Consider the following 21,357-nt stretch of genomic DNA (forward strand, 5'->3'; position numbering starts at 1 on the left):
CGCCGCCGCGCCGCCCCCATTGGCCGAGCGGGATGCGGGGCCCGGCGGGCGGGGCCGGCGGAGCCGCTGCGCCCCGCGGCAGCGCCCGGGGCAGGGCAGGGCCGGGCAGCGCCGGCGGCCGCGGCGCGGGGACAGCGCGGGCAGCGGGGCCGCGGGCGGCGCTCCGCACCCCTGCGCCCGGGGCCGCCGTCCCGCCGGCTGCGGGGATGCGCCGGCCCCGACGGGGCGCGGGCCAGGCAGCGCAGCGCCTCTCCGCGCCCAGACACGTGCGCGCACCGCCCCGGCCGGCGCCGAGCCGCAGGTGGCAAGCGCGCCCGCGGGCAGGGACATCCGTGACACCCTCCGCGCACACGCACCGCACACGCCCGGGCGCTGCTGAAGTTGCCAACGGCGCGCCCGGGTGTCCGTGTTTAATCACGCGCGGCTGCGACGTTAGATAAATAAAACACCGTCACGGCTGTAGGGTCTGGAGCGGGCACAGGGCCGGAGAGGTGACGAAGGGAAGGAACGAGCACTGCGGGGAAAGCAGGGAGAAGAGAGAGAGAGAGAGATCTTGACCAGCCTCGGCAGGCAGCGGCCAAGGTCTTCTCGGGCTGCGGCACCATCCCACTGTCCCCGCGACGGAGCCGGAGGAAAATGCACCATCACTCTAGCACAGAGGGCTGCTCTGGCCCCCACACCTAAGGCACGCTGGCGGAGCGCAGCCCCGGAGCAGCATCCCGCCGCCTCCAGCCGGCGATGTGCCACGGGGCTGCGGGAGCCGCCTCCCCCGCTGCGCCCTGCGCCGCCGATCCTCCTCCCTCCTCCCATCTGGGGCTTCAGTTTTAGCAGTCGGTTGCCAGGACGGTCGGGGGCACTTCGCTCGCTCCCCCGGCGGCGGGAGCACGGCAGCGGTGTTCCCCTCACCGTGCCGTGCTGGGAGCCGCCGGCCCCGCCGCAGGGCTCGGGGCGGCCCAACTTGGCCCCCGCCGCCGCTCGGTGCCCGGGCGCAGCCAAGCCGGCAGGCACCCGCCAGGTAAAGCGGACCCCCGGATCCCCACCGGCGCTTAACGTGCTGCCGGCGGGATGGAGCGGCGGGAGGCTTGGGCGACAAGGACGCCTTAGACTGGAGAATAATAAAAAAAGATCGGATCGATTTCTGCAGATGGCAGCAGGGAAGCGCTTTCTAAACACGGGCGCTGCACCCCGCGCCGGTGGGAGCCGCCGGCGGAGCAGCCGGGCCGGGCGGGAGCGGGGCTCTGTGCGGCCGGGCCGGGCGTTCGGCAGGCGGGCTGGGCTGGGCTGGGCTGGCCCTGCCTCTCCTCCGCCCCCTCCTCCGTCCGCATCCCCGAGAGCTCCGGCACCGCACGGGCGCTACGGGAGCGGGCGCTGCAGGCGGGAGCAGGGTACGGCTCCTCTGGGCCTGAGACCCCCGAGTGTGTGTGTGCCAGGAGACCCTGCTGGAAGTTTGCTGTTCCCCAAAGTATGGCCTCCTTTTCGACCCCTAAGCTGAGAGTCCACACAAATCCTTACACCGGGATTTCTGCTTGTTATCCCTTCATACAGGGGGCACGGTATGCGGGAGCCAAAGAATACTTCACGCTCAGTTAATCCCCATCTAGCTTCTCCCTAAACTCTAAGCCAGGTTTTCTTCTGGCTCCTTTCTCCCCCGAGTCTGCTCCCTGCTCTGCCCACCTGCTGCTATCTGTATTGAGCACTCCTATCCACCTGCACTCCAGAAGCCTTCGCTACAATTAAAGGGTATCAATTTGCACATTCCAATATGTTCTAAAGCTCTGATGAAGACCTACACAAATCCGTGCCTACAGTTTCCTATTTACTAATCAAGATCTAAGCAGAAAGAAAATACTAATTTTTTACTGCCTGCTAGTGGTTGTACTGAATCTTATCCTTCATCTTCTGTGGGCTTACAGAGCATCTGCCAGCTGAGCACCTGGTGCCAGATCAATTTTTTTCCTTCCATTTATCTCTTTTCATGGCTTTTTCATGCCATTCAGTTATTTCATACTCTAGCACGTTCCTTTTATTCCCCTGTCCCCTCTTCCTTTTTAACGTTCTTCTTTTTTTCCCCCCTCATATTCGTTATTGCTTGTTAAAACTCAGCTCTCTGCTTGACATATCACTGAGGTGGTTAAAAATCAAAAATGTCCTGGCTGGCCACAGGTACCACAGTCATACAGCCTCACCAGGGCAATGTCCTCCTCTCCCTTCCTATCTTTTTTGCTCCCCCCTTGTTTCTTCTCCCCACTTCCCTGGTTCTTCTGTGTTGTCTCACTCCTCTCCATTCCCCTGGTTGCAATTAGCAAAGCCTGCAGTTTCTATTCCCTTCTCCTTCACTCTCCTCCCTTCTTCCACCCCAACCTGCCTTCATTCCCACGTAGCTACAGGTCATAAAGGCACTGCTGGCCTCATCTCTGGACCAGTTTAACCAGACCCCATGGGGAAGGAAACTGCCAGGTCAGTCCTTCCCAGACGAGCAGCCAGAGCCTCTGTGACGTGTCCCTCCTGCCACAGTAACTCACGCTCCAGATGATCCCACAAGTGTACCTGGCGTTCACAAAGTCCCATTAAATCCAGCAGCAGAGCCCGGCTCTGGCCCCTGCTGTCCCCAGAGTGCCGTATAACACCGCAGCCACCGAGCTGCAGGCTCACCGTGTGACTAACAATTACCCTGCTGCGTTTTCAGCCACTCACACAACAGGCACTGCCTGGGGACATGAGGAAGCCCCTCTCTTTGTATACTGGTTCTCAGACTTTGGGATGTCAAAGTTCCACCAGAGGTCCTGTAATTGCCACAACATGATGAACCTGTGCCCTTCAGACACTTTCAGGTTCAATCTCCTTATGGCACAGTACAACACTTTTTAATCTGACGAGCACTGGTATCTTCCTTAAAAAGATTTTCCTTGTTGATATGAAAACTCTACTTATAAAAACATTTTGTTAAGATAAAAAAGTGTATCTGTCTGCTCCAAAAGGGATGGCTAGACCCACAAGCCCCTTTTCTCAATTATGCTCTCCAGCAATTTCTTTTGAATTGTAGAGACTGAGATACAATCATTTTTTCATGTAGTTCCTAGCTCCAAAGCATTCTACCCTCTTAATGCGACACTGCACACACAGTCTCTCAGCAACATATTATTCCCAGCTATACTTCAACACTTAGGCTAGTTGACATCTACAGTCTTGTACTCCCTGATGTGCCCATCCCATCTCACCACTGCACAAAAGCTACTACTTGTAAACCACGCCGGCAGCGCCAGGCTGGTGTGAGGTACAAATTGCAACCAGCATCTCCTCCCTGGAACCCTGAGGTCATGCTACTGAGCCGCCAGTGGGGTTCCTTGTGGCTGCATGTTTGACTCTAATGCCAGATGAGCAGCAAAAATAATCACAAACCTTCTTGGAAGACCCCTTCTTGTACATGAAGAGGGCAGAGTATTAAATCCACCTCTGGTAGAGCTTTATTGAGGCCTGCACAGTTTTGAGATGCTCATGCTACAAGGAACAGGCTGATGAGTGTGTTCAAGGGTAGCTGATACCGATGCAGAGTTATCCAATGCACGTGGCCATGCCATGTGTACCTGTGCTCAGAACAAGCAGCTGTTGGAGGTGTAGCAAGCCCTCAAATGTCTCAAAGCGAGGGCAGGGTGGCTCCTGGCTGCGCACTGCACTCCTTGAGCTGGGACTGGGCAGCAGCAGCTGGCAGAGGGGGCCTGGGGCCAGACTGCACCTGATCCCAGTCCCACGTAGCCACGTCTGTGAGTAATGCCTTCTGTTGCTGTGCTTGGCCAGCAGACGCTGTACTGGAGAGGAGTTACGCAACCTCAGTTATTCACACTTGTATTATATCTTGGCTCTGCTGCTCTTGGGAGGCTGCAGATTCCAAAAAGTTTCCCAGAACTTGGGAGAAGCCAAATGGTACAGATGAGTGTATCAAAACCTCCTCAGCTACACAAGCTCTGGGTACACAACACCCGTTCTCTTTCCTCTCTGTCTATCTATGAAGCTATGACTGTGAACCTAACTTCATGGATCCTTATATTTAAAACACTTTATGTCTGATGTCTCTGAAGATCCTAGGAAGCTAACCGGGGTCAAGAATATCAGTGAAAAAAAGCTTCTTACAGTTCAGCTAATATTCACAAACAATGTTTTCTTTGAGCCAGCCATAGAAGTATGGGCTAACGTTCTACAGCTGCTAAGAACAAATCCCACCAAATTACAAGGGCCATTTGAGTTAGCCTTTTCCCTGTTGCCACCACATCACAGTATGTTTATGAAACACACATTTACAGAACTGAAAAAACCCCAACCAAACCCCACTCTGCACAATTCTTGAGAGAATGAGAGATACACGTGTGAGCTACTGCAAGCTACCACCACTAGTCGTAGTTCCTAAGGAAAAAAAGGTTAATCTATTTAATTAATCTATTTAACCTAGAAGAGATTTGCCCAAACATGGTCACAGCCAATCCTAAAGAAAATGGAATGTGGAGCTCACCAATTTCCATTGATAATTCTTCTTGACAAAATGTGGGTCTGATTCAAAAGATCCCACCAGAAAAGGCTTGGAAGCCCAGTTGCCAGCTGAAAGACCTAAGGAAGAAGGAAAGGATGTTACCTATTCCAGCAGAAGACCAGTGAAGGACACACAACCTGTATGCCCTTTCTGTGTATGAAGCTGGAATTTCTCCCCTCACCATGGAAGAACAATGCTTATTTCACGTCTGTGTATTTTCAGGCCTGGTTTGACCAAAAGTTGGCATACTTAGCCTAGACACGTGTTTCTGTCAGAAGTTTGTGAATCTCTAGCAGATTTTATGATCATCTATTTTTCATGTGTGCAGAAAAAGCACACATGGCTTCACTCAAGTGCACAGGCAATAGGGAGCTCTTTGCCTACATGCAGTTTTACAGATTTTATACAGCTTTCAGCTAAATCACATATCTCCATGCAAAGTATGCCACTCTTGGATATCACATGGATTTTTAATGCTCTGAGGGATCCTTTGGGTCTATAAACAACAAGTAGATTACATTCATCTACATCATGACAGACTTTCCCCCCTCCTTGCTTGTGAGACAAAATATGGCTCTTGTTCTTCCCTGGAACTAGTATGGAATCCAAGCACAACTCATGTACAGTTATGAGAAAACCCTGCCATATTTTTCATTGTAATTAACTGCTTCGGAGCAAGACTTCTCATGTATAAAGATGAAGAAAGGTCTCAGCTTTGCCTGAAAGACAAGTTGCCTTTCAGCAATGTCTCACACTTTGAGTTTTGACTGAAACATTCCACTGCTTTGGTGACCTGTTGTGCCAAAAAGCTGCCTTGTGTTACGCTTCACTTTCAGCTGAATTTGCCAGCGCATGCCAAGGGACAGAACAAAGTATTGCAATTTATACTGGAACACTATTTTGTGTTGCTCCACACATGAAATCGATGTCAGTAAAAAGTGCACAAAGGGCATGGAAAACGTAAATAAATACTGTGATCCTTTTACCTTCAGTTTTAAATAAATGGATTGAAATGCATGGATCCCAAAGATTTATGAATCTGTTTATAGTCCATTCTGGAGTTTTAACATTTCATGCAGCTTGTAGGAGGGAGTGTATTATTTATAAAAAGTCATGGTTATTCAGCAGTGTTTATTTCTGAAGAGCAACAAAATACCTTCAAGGGGAAGAAGAAATTCATAACTCTGGTTTACTACCAGGGTTAGCCAACTTAAAAGTCTTTTCTCATGACTGATTTACAAAGACCTTTGCTCTTCTGAGCATGTTTGGAACACTGGACATTTTGCCACCAGCAGTAGGAATCACCTCCATCTCTCAGGACAGACAGCACTGCAATAGATTCAGAGAGGTGGTGGTGGGGGAACCTTTACTGTTGGGGAGATACTTGAACTTTACTTTTGCTGCCCTTTTCCCAGCACAGTATTGAATGGAAATTCAGAAGTAGGGCCTGCAGGGAGAAAATCCACAGCAGCTATTCACAGATACCATTTCTGTGTGACACCAGTTTCTTGGCCATGTGAACAATTTCTTCCGTCTGATGAAATGTAACATCCATTTCTTGTTTTCATTTTCAGTCTTTGGGCTCCTTTGCCCAAAGCTGTTTATAAGACAAAGTGCCTGAAAGGATTATAATGTAAACATAAGTGCAGCCTTAGCATACCTTTGGTCTTTCTATCTACTTTACCTCATTGGAATTGCAGTGATTGCTTTTCTTCCTAGCAGGTAATAAATCAGTTTCAATGAAAAAGAAAAAGAACTCAGACATAAACCAGTATTTTCAAATAGTGTTTCTCAGTCAACTTTTATCTTCACCCTCTGTGAAAGTGGAGCTTGCAGAAGTTGCATTTGGCTCACCTCAACTGACCACACTGTATCCTTCTAGCTATGAAAAATTCCTCAAGCCACCAAGGGAAGTTCATAGTTTAACTGAACAAACCCCAAGCAGTCTGACCTGTCCCTCCTGTCTCTGCTTGGCAGTGCTGTCTACAGAAACACCTGAACTGTGTCTATGTGTAGAGCAGAGAGCCCAGCCACAGACAGATGCAGCACTGCTCATCATAGGAGCCATTTCTGGCTTGTCTCCAGCAGAGCCTTGAGGCCAGGTGGATGCTGCTGCTCAGGGATAAGAGGGAGACTCTCTGTGGTTAATAGCTCCTGATAGGTTTTATTTCCATGGATTTTCCATGAACCACATGAACATATGGCAGCCAGGAGGACCTGTGGTCACGAGCTTCATGAGCCGTGTGAGAAGATAACTTTCCTAAACTCAGCACCTGCTAACATAATTTGATACTCCTACTGCATGCATTATGAAACAATAAACAATCATTTTGTATTCAGCACCTTGTGCCAGCCCTTATCTGTAAACCCTGTTCTGTGTCTTCTGATATATTGCTAAATCATTCTAACAGATAACATTCTGCCCATGCTTTCCTTTGAGCAGGGATGGAGATCTGGCACCTGTGTCCCTGCTCATGAGAGGCATCAATAGGCAGTGTCTGACCACTGCATGCACTGCCAGCAGGAGTGTCCCTCCCACAGTCCTGAGTGTCCCTGCTGCTCTGAGCACATGGCATGGGTACAGTGTGTTCCCAAAGACACTGTTACCTGTTAAACACAAGGCTCTGGGAACTAAAGGGCACCTGTCCACCCCAGGAAAATATTGGGATAAGTTAACTGCTCATGGTATCCTGCCAAAGTGGTGACCAGAGTGGTGGTGTGGTCCTGTGCACTAGCTGGTGAGAGCCTGGTGGACAGCCTTCAGCTGGCCTGTCTCAGCTCAGAGAGTGAAGGGTCATGGCAGCATTGCCAGCTCTCCCTGGGAATGGAGCATCAATGAAAATTAGGTAAAACAGAAAAAACACTAAGGCTCTTGAAGGATTTGCATAAAAAGGATTTGCAGCTGGATCAGAAGTCAAAATCCTTGGAAATTTTTGCATACACACACACTCATACCTGCACACATGCATGAAACATAATGCTTTAGATATTATGAAATCAGATTCCACATCTGAGAAGGGAGAGGCCTGGAAGACCTACGGTTTTGTAAAACATCATTTGGCACTTTCCATCTCAGGATCTGAAAGGGATGTTTTGGCAATGCTGACATTGTACACAGCAGGCTCCAACAGCAAGCACAGGAAAATTAATATTGCTTCCCATTTAATGTATGGCACCAATACTTAGGAGGAGTTTCTTAGCAAGCCACACTAATCTCCTAACTGATTTGCAAGCTATCACACATGCATTTAACTTTACCTTAAATGAAACAAAACAGCAATACAGTGAAGTATTGTTGAAACCTGAAAACAGTTCACTCCACATAATTAAATTTTAATTCAAAATGTCATTGCTTATGTATGATAGAAACATTTTTTATGATCAGTCAGACAATTTCTACATAATAGTTACCTTTATTTGAAGGCATATTGACTCAAAACAGTAAAAAATGCAAATGAAGATTCTTCACTAGCTAAAATGATGTCAAATTATATATACAAATAGTAACATAAAAGAAAAAAAAAAGATTTGTCAAGTACATCAAGTAAAGCTCTGGAATAATACAGAACTCCTTGCTGCCTTAATCATAAAGTTTAATAGCTCCCATTTAAAGAAAGAGGAATTAAAGGCAGAGTGCAGTCCCAAATACCACTCCCATCTACTCTGAAAATGGTGGCAGAGTAATTTTTCATGGGTCTGTGATACATGAACAGAAAGCACCCTGTGTATTTGCTGCCTAACACACGAAAAGTGGATTTTGCATTTCATATTGGGACACTCAAACTGAAGGTGAGCAAGATACTTCTGCATTTGTAACATCCACAGAATTGCTCATCCCTGTCCACAACCTCTCAGCTGTGTTTTCCTCTTCTGTGATCCATGACTTGGCTGCCCCTGCCCTGTGAGGTTTCCAGGCACAGCACACACCCTGCTGTCCCACACTGCTGGGAGAAGTGAGACCCTCTGGCTCAAGCTGTGTTTATTGAGTGCCCACTCTCCTCCTGCTGCAGCCCTGCTGGAGGATCTCAATCCCAGACGGGTGAGGCTGTGAGGATAGGACTGGCAAAGGCTTTGGCTTCCTAAGGAAATGGCACATTCTGCCCAGAACACACCTCCACCATTTGTTTTTCCTTTACTTCCTAAAACTTGCCCCAGCTTTGGTGCAAGGCAATCAGCATTAAGCTCCATGCAGGAGAAATACACAGCAATTTGAGAAGTTCTCTGCAATCCCCCGCCCTGCTTTAGCCACTGCCTCACTGCAGGCAGGTCATGGAGGAGTCTGGTGCAAGAAGCACTCCGAGAGATCCCCTGCAGATGTTTTATGAGCTTAGACCGCTCTAAAATGGTTCTTGCTTCCACCATAGCAGGCAGATGTAAAGCCTGCTCTGTGCCAGCTCTGTGAGTGAGCAGGGTGTGTGGATGTGCAATATGCTGATAACAGACGAGGTGCCAGTAGATGGCTCTCAAGATATGAGGCCTATGGCTCGCACAGGGCTGAGCCACCTTCCTGCCTGGGGAGCACTGCTGCTGCATGCCGGGAACAAAACAGCCACTCAGACTGCACCTGGGGACAGCACAGAACAGGGTGCCATGCCACTGTGGCACCTTCTCCCCAGACAGGCCTAAAAATAGCAAAGCTCTTAGCTTTGTTAGTTTTGATAATTCAAGGCAAAAATGCACTCCTCACTAAAGCACGCTTGAAATCTCCCTTTAATTCTTTAAATGAGATTTAAGGGCTGTTTAAATAGGCTGGGAAAAGCTGAGATAATGCTTCTGCAGGAGCCCTGGTAGTGTGTAAGCAGAGGTACTGCCAGTCCCAGGGGGGTTATGTAGTTAATAAGTCAGATTTTCTTAACTAAACAGTTGAGCTATGTCTATTTAGAGTTGATTTTCTCAAGCATACATGAACCAACACCCCTAAGGGGAGGGGGTCCAGGAGGGATGCTCACAGTTAGAAATTCTACAGAGGATTGAAATGAATTTTTAGTACTGTGTAACTACAGCACATAACATTTAATTGGGAGGAAGAGGAGAAGAGGAAGAGGAAGAGGAAGAGGAAGAGGAAGAGGAAGAGGAAGAGGAAGAGGAAGAGGAAGAGGAAGAGGAAGAGGAAGAGGAAGAGGAAGAGCTCTCATTCTCAGTTTAGACAGCAATTGATATCTCAAGTCTAAATTCAAATGAATGAAATTAAATGAAAATTAAATGAATGAATGAAAGTCACATGAATTGAGTAAATAAAGAGATAAAAGCAACCAAATTCTTTTTGCCACCTAGTCATTCTTAAAACAAGGAAGAGGGTTTGTACACCACAACTTTATATAGACAACTGGTCATTTAGTGGATGTACTAGAAATTCTACTGGAAATGTTATTAAATTTTTAATTAAATTTGGGTTTATTGTTACTTTAAATGCAATTTTCCACAAAGCATGTCCTGAGGCCTTTGCCAGTCAACTGTGATACATTTTCCTGGCCAGTAACCCCAGCCTATATATCTTACACTCCTCCTCTTTCTTGGTTTCATGTCAGGGACAGCTAGAATGAGAGCTGACTAAATAATTAGCAAAGGGAATACCACCTCTGTATGTTTCTGTAGTCATTAGGTTAGTAAGAAAACAAAACTAACTTTCATAATGTCTTTCCCTTTAGGTACCTGGCACTTTCCAGGAGCAAAGTAGGGAGAAAATGTAATTGCTAAAATATCACACATTTATTATTAGACTAATGATACCTTTTTCTCTCCATCTTGTCCCATAAAGGCATCTATAGAAGAAATGCAGGCTTGAAGTGTTTCACCCCCATCAAGCAATAGTGTAAGTATGTAGAATATTAGAATATTATGTAATAAGGTAGAATAAGATAATGACATAATTCAGCATTATTAGACAGTGTGCCCAAACCATTTCCAGCCACAAGAAAAATAAGGGTGAGGGCAACGGGCTTGGAGTGGCACCAGTGAAGGTGAGGAGTCCTGAGTGAGCTGCCTTCCTTCTGTGCCCTCCAGAGGAACAACATTTCCTAATTTCCAGCTCTGCTCCCAAGTTTGTGTATGTTCATGTCGTTCCTCTTGCCTCCTCCTACTCCAATCCAATCACAGGCTACAGAGGGAATTTAGGGAAGGTAGCTGGGTAAGTTTTGTCAGGTAAATTAGGTCTGCCACCTGTTTTGCATTAAGAGTATCTAGTATTTCAGACTATTAAAAAAAAAAAAGGATAAATTTTCACTGAGAAGTTGGGCTGTGTTGAGGTAGGAACAAACTGCTTTACTTTGGTTTTCTGAACCTCAACTTTTTACAGAAGATGAGCGTCATTTATTCCATGGTACTCTCCAAAGCCTTGCATGGAACTCTGCTCTCAGGTTTGAGAAGGAACTGTTGACCTCAAACGATTTTAACGTAAGTTACGTCACTGAATTGCAGCCGTTCTGGTATTAATAGGGGTACCAGAAGCTGTGTGAGTCATGTAAAAAAAGCTTCCATTCTTATACAAGGTCATCATTTCTCTTTTCCACCTCACCCCAGATTTCTCCCATATGAGGAGCAGAGGGTGGTATTAGCATTGGAAGGAAGTTGGCTGACATTCTGATCCCACAGAAATAAATGTGAGCTAGTTATTTTAGTTAGCCAGGGTTTTTTCCCATCAGCTTTCATGACTAATATAGTTAGTCCTTGATTTACATGCTATTATCTCCCTCTGAACTTTAGAGAATCTTGTGCTCATTTCTTTTTATTACAGCACTAGAAACTATTAAAGAAAAGCTCACCTTGAAGTGTAGAAGGAAAGGTGGTAGTTCTGCAAAGGCAGGCTATCTAATGAATTCATGGCTTCCCCTACAGAACTATTCTCATACTGGTGATGGGAATTTTTCAAGATAAATTTGCTAAAATGAATTTCACTTATTATGCTTCTCCTTTTATGGACCTGTGCCCTGATTCAATCTCCCATTCTGAACATCTGGTATGCCTTAAAAAGATTCTTCCACGTGGAGCCTGGTTCCCGATTTCCTCAGCTATTATTTATTACATCGTTTGGGCTTTAGAAGGGATTGCTGAACCAGTGTGGATAATCTAAAAAATAAACTTAATCTAAAACTAATGCAAACTCTACAGCATAGGAGATTTAGAAAAGCTTACTTAGCAGTCAAGTAAAACCCTTTTATTTATCTTGGTACTTCCTGAATCCACCTCTGAACAGATATGGGACCATAAGGGAAAAAAAACCCCAAATACTTTCTGAGTGACCAGAAGGCAGAAATTCCTCACACTCTTGGAAACGATTGTCTGAACAATGTTTAGGGATCAGAGAGGTTTGAACTCCCTCACATCACCCCCATCTCAGCTGCCAGGTGGCATCAGGAAGTTTCAGCCCTTGTTTTGAGAGCAGTGTCTATTACCCACATTTAAGCCAAACCATCTTTTTCAATTTAAATTATGGCTGCCTTAACAGCCTGCTGCCTGAAATGTTCTTTGATACTGAGGCAGAACACTTTCCAACAGTGTACAGTCAAATCTGTGGGGCCTGTTAATGCTGTGTGCTGGCAAAACCCCTATTTGGGACATAGAAAGGTGATTATCACCTTCTAAGCTTTGTCCAAATAGAAAGCTAAAACAATCTGGATTGGATGTGAACACTGCGTACAAAATTCTTTAACATCTCATGTCTCCAGAGTCGAGCTTAGTGCCAATGGCTTCAGCAAATGAAGCAAAATAATCCCAGATCCAAGGCCTTCAGGAGTGAGAAAGGCAGAGCTGTTGGTAGCAGCAGTGCTGCTCTCACAGAGTTTGTTAAATGTGGTGTGGAAACGTGAGTGCTCAGGAGCTCATGAACCCAGATGGAGGATTTTAACGTGTTCTTGCAGGAACAGAGACGAGCTCTACTCAGGGCCAGGTGACGTACTAGGTGTTGTACAAGAGACCTTCTGGCACTCTTGGGGATTTTCCACACCTCAAGCAGCAAGTTTTAGCTAGAAAAGTTTTAATTTTAAGGTTTTTTCCAGAGAAGAAGGTTTCCTTTTTCATGTCAATAATACTTATTTTCAAGCACAGATTATTTGTATATAATTCTTGTCTTTTTTCTCTGGCTTAACCATTGTTAAGGGTTTGTGTTGCCATAACAGCACATTTTTCAGTGATACTGATGGGGCAAATCCAGTTCAAACACCCGTCCCAGTCATAGTCATCTGTTCTGATACACATATGACATATCTATCATTCTGAGAATGTAAAATGGCCCAGAAGATGTGGGGAGTGAGCTCTGGATGGCCTGGTCAGATCCTCTTCACTATTGTCATAAACACATCTGGGTTATTTTGCTGAATCAAAATTATCTGTTTCTTTGTTTGATCTTCAACAGCACTTTTAAACACCTTGGCACCTTGAAATATAGAGAAAACAGTTTCTTAAAAGCACCAGTACCTGTGCACTACTACCTTTCTCTCCAGTACCTAAAACCAGCACACCAGCCAGCACTTTACTGCAGAAATTTATTCTGTGCTGGAAAGCAGCCCCGGTACGGACTTAAAAGTCAATGTCTCCTTTCCTTGTTAGCAGAGCTGCCCAGGGCAGAGCTGAGCTGCCCACTACAGCTCCCCAGGCACATTTGCTGCTTACGGCTGACCCGCAGAGGTGGGGAAGCCGTGGCTGGAGCTAAGCTCAGGAGCACTTCCCAAATCTGAGTTCAAATGCATTTCTGCCTTCCTGCTGGGGGAGGAATTGAGCATGTGGCCTGTCCCTCCCTGTGCCAGCAGGCCCTGCAGCAAGCAGGGCGTGAAGGCCACCAGGGCTGGTGCTGGGGTCTGGCTGGGTGCCCAGCCCAGCAGCCAGCAAGGGAAGGTGTGAGCCTGAGGAGGAGCCACAGAGCCAAGGCTGCTCATCCAGAGAACCCCTGCCTGTGAGAGATGGTGCTCCAGAGGCAAATGCTCAACTGCATTCTGCAAATGATACCCTTGTTAAAGACCGTCAAATGGCTCAGAACTAAGGTTTCTGGAAAATGTACAAAATGAAAACAAAATTACAGCACTGCTGTAGATAGTGACAAAGCATGAAGATACATCAGCATTAAATAAATAGCCAGCTTGGGGTTCTCAATTGCAATTACCACATACTCTCTGTGTTTGCAATACCTAGGAGACCCACAGCACATTACAGAATTTTGTTAATTACTAAGTAAGTGAAGAAGGAGAGGAAAAAAACACTGTGACTAAAATGTATATTGTGTATTGATTTAGAGAACTGTAATTTAAAATTAATAATTTATCATTCCTTTTAACAGGCTATATTCTATTTTATAAAAAGTAATGAAACCTTTGGAATACAGAGGAAATCTCTTCCCACTCTGTCATTTCATCTATGCTGAGAAAGGAGAAGGAGTGGTTTGTCTTGCTCTTGCCACATTTATAAAATGTGCAGTTTGGCAAAGAGTAGATTAGCAAGATTACAGACTTCTCTTTGCTGTTACTAATCATGAAAAACAGTGGACAAAGTAGTAACTAGTGTGCGATGTTAGGAGAGTCTCCCCAGGTAATACCCTCAGGAAGCAATCACAGGGGCACTCAGAACAGTGGCAGTCACTGCCCCACCAGTTTCAGCAGTTCTGACCAGCAGAAGTTGCTTAGTTTATTGAATGCTAATGAGATCATCTTCATCTCCCTCTTGCTTGAAAAGCTAAGTCACTCAGATCAGGACTTCCACAAGAAATAGAACACTGCAAGCTATTAATGAAATCACAGTTGGTTCACATCTAACTGGAGGAACAACCGAAACAAAAGTAACTTGTCATGAGAAATTATTTAACCCTGCTGCAGCTGCAACCTTTGTTTTGAGTGTATGTGCCCATTTGGGCTAAATAATTTCCTACAACCACACTGTGAAAACTTCAGGGGGAAAAAGCTTCACAGAGAGCTTCAAACAAAGCCAAGTATTAAGTTCTTATGTGTGCTTTCTTTATAGAGGCATTAATCATTTTCAGTTATTGCTCATTTTTAGTGCAGATAGCTCGTGCTACATCCTTGCTGTTAGAGACGTGAAAAGCTTCACAGCATGCTGAGGAGGTCAGGTCCCAGCCTCCTCTCCAGTGGAAACAGGGCTTATGGGATTACATTGATTATGAGCATGCAACTCTTTTCTCCCTCATACATTATTTATTTAATTGGCTGCTTTCAACCAAACTAGAGAATCACAGATTTCTCCAAAGTAATTAAATTCCTACAAGTTTCATTGAAGCAGACAAATAGGAAAAGGACAGAGACCCTAGACATGCTCTGAACTGAGATTCTTTTTAATAGACACCAAAGAACCTCAAGAGGAGATTCGACTAATGATACCAACTACAAGTAAAAGCCATGTGAAGCTCTGACCCCTGTCAAGGGTCTTTAGAGATAAATTAGACACAAATTTAGTGCTGATGAATCTGTGCCAGCTGCCATCAGCTGCTGCATGCACCTTGCATTTGGCATGGATGCTCAATGTGTTGAAAGCGTAGTCCAAAGTTAGGACACTGTCCTAAAATCTGGAGAGACATTACTGCTCTGCCATGCATTTCTGTGTGATTATGGATTAGGATTTGTATGATGGTGCCGAAATGAGGACAATGCCTTTGGTCTCTACAAAGAAAGATGCAACAGGTAGTAAGGCACTCACACAATGTAGGGACACAAAGAAGGAACCTCAAAAACCCTGGAGAAAATTAGGAAATTACCATACAGCTTCTCCTTCTCCCACTTAATGCACAACTTGTCTTCTAGATTTTATTTTCACATATCTTGTTTCTTGTATCATTTTTTTTCTGACCAGTTACCCTCTGACACCAGTTGGTTCAAGATATGTAATCAGCCTGGGAAGAACTAGAGGAAGAGCTCACATCTTCAGAAGGAGGGCTCAGGAAGAGAATCCAAAGCATGTGAAGAGGCAGCATCCCAGGACAGCTGGGATTTTCACAGAACTGCTACTCTGCCTGCAGTTTGCTTTACATGCCCTATTGATTGCAATAATATACCCCCAGTAACTTTTCTCTTGAGATTTAATTATAGAATTAACATCCCAAATTTTCAAAATTTCAACAGGCCTCCAAACAAAACCATAGGAAGTAGGAAAAATGCATATATGAGGCAATCAGCGGTTAAGAGCCACAGACATAGGGAATTGCATCTAATCCACTAATTCCCAACAGCTGGAGAAAAGTCATTACTTGTAGGCAAGGTAAGCCCCCATGCCCTTTCAGAGCCACACTCGCTTTCATGCACTCTTTCTGCAGGGATGGGATACAACAGCAGAACAGAGGTAGCTGTTCTGATGGGGCACACACATTACAAACTTATGTCTTCATATGTATAGTGTACAGGTTTTTTTCTAATTTCCCCTCCCAATTAAGTAATTTTTCTTTAAAGCTCAGTATTTTCAATTGGTGGAAGTTCTGTTCTACTTAGTATCACTTCACTTTCTCTTCATTTTTCTGCAATTCTCAAAGCATCTCCCTTTCTGGGGAAAAAGAACCACCAAAAGCAACAACCATAAAACCAAAACTCCCAAATCTGATATGTCAAATGCTAAAGTAAGGTTACTTCTATTTATCTAGATGAAAAGAGAATCACCCATTTCATATACAGTAGGCACTCCAGGACAAAACCAGAAACTAAGTGGTTTACCTTTATGTCTAGTCCTGGTCATCTTACTGTTGTGCAGAGAATAATGAAAGACAACAAAGGCACTCTCATACTGCCAGATCACTTGACTTCTGTTTAAATGCATCCTTAAAGATACAACTACCCCAAATCTCATCCCCAAGCAGGTCAACAGAATACAGAGATGGCAAATATCTAAGTGGCTCTTAGAAGAATGTCCCTGGTGTTATCCCTGAGCAACACTGTCTATTACACTGCCAAACTAATGAGGACCAAACCAGCAAAAAATTCTGAGTGACAAAACAAAGTATATCTCCTAGCTCTGGATGGGCCACTGAATGATCATTCCTCTGCTCACAAAGTTTGGTTCCAATTACACCTCTGAATTGCTCATTCCTTGAAGACATCTGGTGTAAATTGCTTTCTGAAAAGTAGCCACAAATTTCACAAAGTTATGCAGATACAACAGCTGTTGTATATATGCTCACCCAAAAGCGAGAAGTGGCATTCTGCTTCTTCCCCATCTTGGAACATAAACTCACTTCTTTGCATCTACTGTGCAAGCAGAATGTGGGTTTTTTGTTGTTGTTGGATTTGGGTTTTTTTTTGCTTTTTTTTGTTCTATTTTGTAGGTTTTGTTCTTCCCCCCACCCCTCCCCCTTTCCTGCTGGCTCCATTCTTTCCCCATAAACCTATGCCTGCAAATTACAAATGCTGTGTTGCTAAATTCTGGCTTTATACCTAGAAAGTGCTGCAAAATCCTGGCTGAGGTTGTGCTGAGTGCTCGGCGGCTGTTTTGGTGGCAGCTGTTTTCTCTGAGTCACCTGGAAACCAGCTGTTCTTTAGCTGCCTTCTCCTTGGTTAGAGGATGCTCACTGGAGGCAATTTCTGGGATTTGTGATTCATTTGCAGGAGATTGCTGGACAGATCCTGCTTTTCCCATATGCTGGAAGGCCACCTCTGCAAACAGCTGTGCCATTTGGAAAGGTGTGACAATGCTCTTGCTTTTGAGGGTTTGATTAATCAATATAATGTGAATTTTGTTCAAAACTGTATCGGTCCAACCTAAATTTCAGTTATCAACAGGAATGTCTCTGCACACTTCACTAAGCTTTGAGTTAGATTGTGCTAAATTCAGCATCTCTGTTTTCCCAGCAGATGATGGTTGGAAACAAAATTCATGTGTGTGCAGAGAGATCAGAAAAACAAAATCTATACCACACTCAAGCAATGAATAAACTATATCTGAGTTAGGGATGTGGTTTGATTCATCTGTCATTTAGACTGGCTTGGTGTCAGTATCTCCTGACCTCAGCCAAATGATTCTGGCAGTCCCCTGAAGAACAGGGACAAAACAAAGCTCCAGTATCTTGAAATAGCATAACATGAGTTATTGTGATGGAGCTTTTAATAATATACAAGAGACATACAGTATCCATGTTTGGAGTAAAATAAGGATGGCATTTACTCTAAAATGAATGGCTGACTTGGATCCTGGCCCTACAAGAGTGAATGGCAAAAAAAATCTCCAACAAAACAACTCCACTCATATTTTTTAAACTAAAATTTTAACAGGATTCTTTTTCCTATGAGAGATATGAAGAGGTATCTTTGCTTACATTATTTTAAGACCTTTTAATAAATCCACATGAATTGTCAGTATATTTATCTGATTTGATTTTATATGATGGGAAAAGGGGAAATAAATGTGTTTAACAGAGAAAACCAAGCAGACATCTAAAATGATGAGATTTTTCCCAGCATTTGCTGTGATCATCTGATTCTGCATCCCTCTGCCCTCACTCTTGTGTTTCTGTGCCTCTGTTCTTTCTAGATTTTATCTGACTCTGAGACTCAGCTCCTGTCTCTGGAACAGAGATAGCACACCTAGGTTACGGCAGTCTAAGTAATGAAAAATGACCATTAGTAAGATTGCAGGAAAAGAAAATTTTGAAATGTTCTAGCTATATAGTAACTGCCACAGAGTGCTACACACAACACAAATTACGCCAAGAAATGGACAAACCTCCATGGACCTTTCCAGTTTTTCCCAGTTTCTTGGGGTGTTTATTTTTTTGTTTTCCTTTAAATTTCATCAGTCCATATAATGGAAGAGATATATGCTGTCTAAATAATACAATAAGTGTCTAAATATTTCTAGTACCAGGGGATAAGGAGACATTTTAAACACTTGATTGCAGTAAGAAGCTGAATACAGGAGCCAACACAGGTACCATTCCTCAATCCTCCTGGGTTAAGGAGAGGGACAAATACTAATACAATGAAAAGTAAGCACAACCCCTACAAAAGCTGGATCAACCCTTCTCCCAGGGCACTGCAATCAGCAATTCCTGATGAAAGATGTTAAACAGGAAAATATTTCCACATGGCTTTGTGGACAGGTCTGCCCCTTCCCTGGGCTCAGTTCCACGAGTGAGAAATGGGCTGGTGTCCTGCTGTCCCTGCCCGCCTGCCCTCCCTGGTGTGGGGCACTTCAAAACACTGCTCCTGGTAAGGAGGTGAGGCAAAGGAGGTGGGAGAGAAGGGAGAGGTTGTTCTTAAGGGAAAAGGATTCTTCCAGTGGTAGAAACCAATTGTCACAGATGGGTAGATACTCAGCTACTGCCTGCTTTCAGAATGGTTTCTGCTCTCCAACACCTCCTGTTGCTTTTTTCCTCTACATCAGCAAGGATCGACTTTCTGTAACAGGGATTTATTCTGGAGAAAAGGCAGAAGCTGAAGGCCTTGCAGAAAACATCAGAACTACTTCTGAATAAAGTGCCACTGTGACCACACTCTGATACCACACAAACACGGAACTAACACTGCTCCTGTAAAGATTGTGGGATTTGTCTTGTCTTTGTTGAACCTTAGGCTGCTGTTTCATATTCTAATAGAAATTAAAGAGCTAATTACATACAATTTAGACTACACATGAGGGACACAGGCTCAGCTTCCAGCTGAGCTGGGAAAATTTTAATTGTTTAGTTAGAAAAGCAATCTATTTGGAGACGTGCGAAACAACTTCTGATTCTAGGTTAAAAGTCATCAGAGCAATTTATGATCTTACAACTATTAATTTCCTAACTTAGATCAAGGAATAGCAACTGTAAGGAAAAGGCAGTGACTGTGTAGATTAAATCATTAGACCCACAGTCAGCAGAACTAATGTCCATTAACCCAAGTGGCAGCATTAACACCCTTCTTCCTGGCACGGACCCACGGCCTCCCCCTAATCTGCTTTTCTGGAAGAACACCTGGCTACAACAGAGTGAGACAATTCCAAGAAAAAACAACCAAACAAACTAAGCAGAAAGGCAGCATCCATCTTATTTGGCTATGGGATTTTCCACAGTGATATGGAGTCCATCAGTGATGGGCACAAGGGGAGAGTGTCCCGCCCTTCCCACCGGACTGCTCAGGACACTAAGGATCGCAAAACCACTTTATTAGGAAAGGACTGTGGGAAACTGCAGGGCAGAAGGAAGGAAAAGCACTAGTTTTCTGGCCAGCGTCAATGTCACCTGCCTCTTCTCTCCTGCCTGGTCAAGTCACCCAAAAACCTGACAGACAGCTTCCAGCAGAGACTGGCTGTAGTGCCACTGGCAACCAAAGGACATTATTACACTGAAGAAAAAAAAAAGAAGAAGCAGAGAAATCTCAAAGGCATTTTATTTTTATAATGATGAAGAAGTGTCCTCATGTTCCAGTTATGAATGTGAACACACACATTTTAGGGATCTTTTAATAATATTTACTCCTTAGCTATTCTCATTTCCCAAAAGTGCCCCTTTCTGGGTCTGCTACCATCAGTTCTGTACAGTCCACAGTCAGCAAGGAATGTCATTTAAAAACTGCTAATGTGTAGGATTTAAGCAGCATTTATGTGGCTGACAGATTCTGTCTTACTGTGCAGAAGGGATAAGTAACAAAAACCAACAATAAATTAGAAACTTGCAACAACAGTGAGATTTAACGAGAGCGCATTCACAGAGAGCTGCCGAGGGCAAATTAAACGAACCAGGATGGATTGCCATCTGTTTTGGGCAGTGGCACTTGGCAAGGACCTAGGGCCAGAAGGGACTGGTGTTATCTTTGCTGTCTAGGTCACCACACCATGCTGCCTAGGATAGGCTCAAGCCAGGGATTCAAACAAAATAGTTGCCTTCAACTTCTCCTCATGCCAGAGCAGCACAAAGCAAATACATTTTGCATAACCCTTGACAAGTTATCTGCCATATTAATCTGGTGATTTGCTCAGTTGAGTCTCCAGATTTATCTGTTCTCTTTTAATTGTGGCCATGATTCAGTCATCGCATCCATTTTTGCTGATATCACTGAAAGTGTACCTCATTTGTTCAGTAATATGCTCATTTTATTAAAAAGATAAGGAAGCAAATATAAAATGAAAGACATTAATAAACATTGGACTGACTTAGTACATCAAACCACCACATGAGTACTCATAATTTAAGAAAAATAACCACGTCAGTCACTGAATTAATAATACAACTAAAGATCTGGGCTCTATTTTCTAGGGTCTATACAAATATGTTATAAAAAAAGAAATACGCAGCCTCTGTTTTGAGGCAAAAATATTGGGTAACTCTTTCAACACCAATCACTAGGAGAGATTGCCTGATATATTGGCAGAAAATTCAAAATTTCAGGTCCAAGAACATCATAATACAGAATAAAACACTTCTCCCCTTCAACCCTTCCACAGCCCTGACTGAACTGCCACTGAGCTTCACTGCTAGGGTGAAGATCTGTTTGGTGAGAAGGGGCTGGGCAGGTCTAGAGCAATGTGCTTTTGCCACTGTGCAGAAAACTGCTGGAGGACATGAAGGTAAAGCACTCTGTGTCCCCTGTCCACCTGAATGACATGGGCTCATGCTGCATTTTAGCTGCAAGTGCAGTCTATAGATTAATGGTACTGCTCAGACAGGGCAGTGGTGACTCTGGTCCCTCTGTTCTGTGGTGGGATAGTAAAGCTGGATCTTTCTGGGGTTTTTTTTCCTGAGTTCAGGTGCAAGGAATACTCCTTGCCTAGAGTTTTCTATTTCCTACCCATCACAAAGAGGGCAGAGACATGGAAATCTTCAGGGTGATGTTCCATGACCTCTGAGGTCATGTTAGAATCTATCAACAGCTCTCTTTGAAGATAAACTGCTGGAGCTCTTGCCAGCACTACTTAATATGTACTCATACAGTCCACTG

General features: G+C 44.6%; 2 protein-coding genes across 2 annotated transcripts in view; one reads left to right on the plus strand and one right to left on the minus strand.

The window, feature by feature from the left end:
• TMEFF2 (transmembrane protein with EGF like and two follistatin like domains 2) overlaps positions 1-21,357 on the minus strand; it is a 186,817-nt gene that overhangs the window by 125,903 nt on the left and 39,557 nt on the right. The gene's annotated exons all lie outside the window — the stretch shown is intronic.
• On the plus strand, positions 33-19,846 carry LOC113460000 (uncharacterized). Its single transcript, XM_074548928.1, has 4 exons — positions 33-332; positions 464-10,334; positions 10,818-10,915; positions 15,311-19,846. The coding sequence occupies exons 1-2, from the start codon at positions 33-35 to the stop codon at positions 1,490-1,492; spliced, it is 1,329 nt and encodes a 442-aa protein (XP_074405029.1). The 3' UTR covers positions 1,493-10,334; positions 10,818-10,915; positions 15,311-19,846.

This window comes from Zonotrichia albicollis, chromosome 10, assembly GCF_047830755.1.
Source record: "Zonotrichia albicollis isolate bZonAlb1 chromosome 10, bZonAlb1.hap1, whole genome shotgun sequence".
Classification (NCBI taxonomy): Eukaryota; Metazoa; Chordata; class Aves; order Passeriformes; family Passerellidae; genus Zonotrichia; species Zonotrichia albicollis.

Coding starts and splice junctions, on each gene's coding strand:
- LOC113460000 (XM_074548928.1), top strand. CDS start 33: ATGCGGGGCCCGGCGGGCGGGGCCGGCGGAGCCGCTGCGCCCCGCGGC. Junction 333..463: donor GCCCGCGGGCAGGGACATCC/GTGACACCCTCC, acceptor TCACGGCTGTAG/GGTCTGGAGCGGGCACAGGG.